This window comes from Chinchilla lanigera, unplaced genomic scaffold (assembly GCF_000276665.1).
Source record: "Chinchilla lanigera isolate Chin_1 unplaced genomic scaffold, ChiLan1.0 scaffold00009, whole genome shotgun sequence".
Classification (NCBI taxonomy): Eukaryota; Metazoa; Chordata; class Mammalia; order Rodentia; family Chinchillidae; genus Chinchilla; species Chinchilla lanigera.
This window is the reverse complement of record NW_004955410.1, coordinates 25,581,137-25,583,609: the sequence shown is the minus strand read 5'-3', so window position 1 is coordinate 25,583,609 and position 2,473 is coordinate 25,581,137. Positions and strand designations below refer to the sequence as shown.

At 47.1% G+C, this 2,473-nt stretch overlaps 1 protein-coding gene across 2 annotated transcripts in view; it reads right to left on the bottom strand.

Annotated features, from left to right (window-relative positions):
• Positions 1-241: 241 nt before the first annotated feature.
• The window catches only part of Gpnmb (glycoprotein (transmembrane) nmb), a 29,090-nt gene continuing 26,858 nt past the window's right edge, over positions 242-2,473 (bottom strand). Inside the window, exons 10-12 of one of the 2 annotated variants that reach the window (XM_013510586.1) lie at positions 1,814-1,907; positions 1,429-1,466; positions 1,171-1,263 (exon numbers count right to left, since the gene is read on the bottom strand). In XM_013510586.1, the coding sequence (XP_013366040.1) occupies positions 1,430-1,466; positions 1,814-1,907 (131 nt within the window). In that variant the 3' untranslated portion in view covers positions 1,171-1,263; position 1,429. Of the gene's footprint in view, positions 1,264-1,428; positions 1,467-1,813; positions 1,908-2,473 lie in introns of both variants that reach the window. The other variant, XM_005377395.2, reaches the window with a different exon arrangement.

Genomic DNA, 2,473 nt, shown 5'->3' with positions numbered 1-2,473 from the left:
TTCTTTTTGGTCTTTTTGGGACAGAGTCTCATTGTGCAGTTCATGCTGGTCTTGAACTTACTTTGTAGCCCAGGCTGGCTTTGAACTTGCAATGATCCTCCTGCCTCAGCCTCCTGACTGCTGGGATTTATGAGATTATCAGTGCTCTTTGGGGTGATGTTACAGAACTTTTTCCTGTCAAAAACTATAAATGAAATCAAAAGACAAACGATACATTGGGAAAGCAATTACAATAGCACAGTGTAGTCTCTTGCCGGATTTATTTTTCAGGAAGGAAAGTCACGTCTAACACATGGTTTTAGCTGCAAATGGGGGTAAGACTCTTGCAAGGTTCCACATCATTTAGAGAAACTGATAGGAAAACTAGGGGCCTCCTTTCGAAAGTTAGAACTTCTGATTCTAAATGTGTGCCTCAGAGGGTATTGAGACTCAGCTGTATACCCCCATGCCCACTCTGAGTGCTGGCACATGGGCCTGGCACCGGGTCTGGTATGCAGAAAGTGCTAACGAAATGTCCACAGGTAAGTGAGCAAATAGCATTCCTTCCCTCAGCGGGGCAGGGCAGGCTGTCACCATCTGTAGTACTCAGACCTTTTATTAGATGAGCATTGTTTTCTGAGTGTAACAAGTGGGTGCATCAGACCACAGGCTCGGCCTGTCCCTGGGACTCGGGCACATTGGGTGAGGTGGGGTTCATCTGGCCTGGAACCTGCTCTTTGGGCCAGGACTACACTGGTATTAGCATCTGTTAAATGGACCGCTAGCAAGTGCCCCGCCTGTCCTCCTACTTAACCTGGGTCCGACTCTAAGGAACTTAGAGAACTCCTGGGGTCCTTCTCCTCTACTCTTGGAGATAGGATGTCTACGCCCCAATCACCTATGACATTATCCGTGAATTGCCACAAGACAGCAAGCACTGCTAAGTTGTTTTATCACTTCTTTAACATGTGATTTAATTTGACTTTCCTAAAATTCAGTCTCTCTAGATCAGGGTATCTATTTTACAATAATCCTCAGGCAAAAAAAAGAACTAACAGTCACCCACTCCTGCACAGTGCACAGAAATGACACCGAAGACTGGACTGTTGGTCAGAAATAAGGCTGAAGACTTAGGGAATTCCCGAGTGGTCCTTGAGCAGAGGGTTCTTCTCCTGGTTTCCTGGGAAGAACACAGCCTTTGTGTGGTTGAGGACGACATGGAGGCCTTTGCATTTGACCACCTCCTCAGCACTGTCTTTAATTGGTTTGTATTCCTTGTGTTTTCTGAAAATGATATGTTGACAGTTATTAAAGAAAAGGTCTTCCCCAGAAACAAATTACTTTCTACAACCCTTCTCTTGTCAAGTTTAAAGCGTTAATTCCATGTAACCTCGTCTATGGCTCGTAACATGCAGGTAGCTTACAAAAATGTAGGGGCTGGGGATATACCTCAGTGGCACAAGTGTCCGCCTGGCAAGTGCAAGGCCCTGAGTTCGATTCCCAGTGCCCAAAAAAAAAAAAAAAAAAAGTCATTAATTTTTTTCTTCACACAAGAAATGTGCCTGCTCCTTATGATTTAAGCTTATGTGTTAAATATTACGTACACATGATTTTGTAAAGCTACCGGCATCAGGTAGCATGTTTAGGATTTAAAAAAACAAATCCAGCAAAATTAACAGGCTAATTTGGTACTCATGGTTCAACGAAAGATTTTCTTCTCGTACACAAAATGTTTTACAGAAACAAAGAGAGAACGGCACATCTGCACGGAAAGACGGGTATTTACTTTTGACAACATACGATGAGGGCAAACGTGTTACAACCGGAAACTCACCTGTGCACCAAGATGGCGGTCACGATGACCACAATGGCCAGGCAGCCACCGGAGACCAGGGCAGCACTTACCGTTGTGAAAGAGGACGCTGCGTCTGTGAACAGAAACAAGAGCGTGTTAGTTAGGTCTCGCACTCAGAGCGCACACTGCTTGTAATGCCCTTAAATAAATGAGGGAGGCAGCGATCGCAGAGGATGCGCGGCTCCCTCTGGGCTTTCGGTAATTGTTTCCATTAAGTAACACAGACTCTCTGGCTCAGCTTGTCTTCCATTTAGAGAATGAGTTAGCATGTCTGGAACACGGTGTTAGGGATCAGGCAGAGCGAGGTCGCAGCCTGGAGACGCCCGCTCGGGTCTCCGCCGACCCACAGTACCCAGGTGGTGCTGGGCGTCCGTGATCCGCCGGGTAGAACCTGGGCCTCATGTCTCATTTCCTGCCTGCTCACTGCGCTAAAAATCCCGGGAGTCACTGTTATTCCCTGCACTCCAAACCTCCATGTCCTCTGCTGGATGCCCTTCCTCGGGGGCATGGCAGGCCCCCGCTTTCATGATGTCTTCCAGGGATTCCTGGGGTCACTAAGTCATATTCTCCTTTGTTACCACTGTACTTTATCTCTGTGCCTGGATCATCCCATGGTGGTGCCTGCCTGCCTGCCTGCCT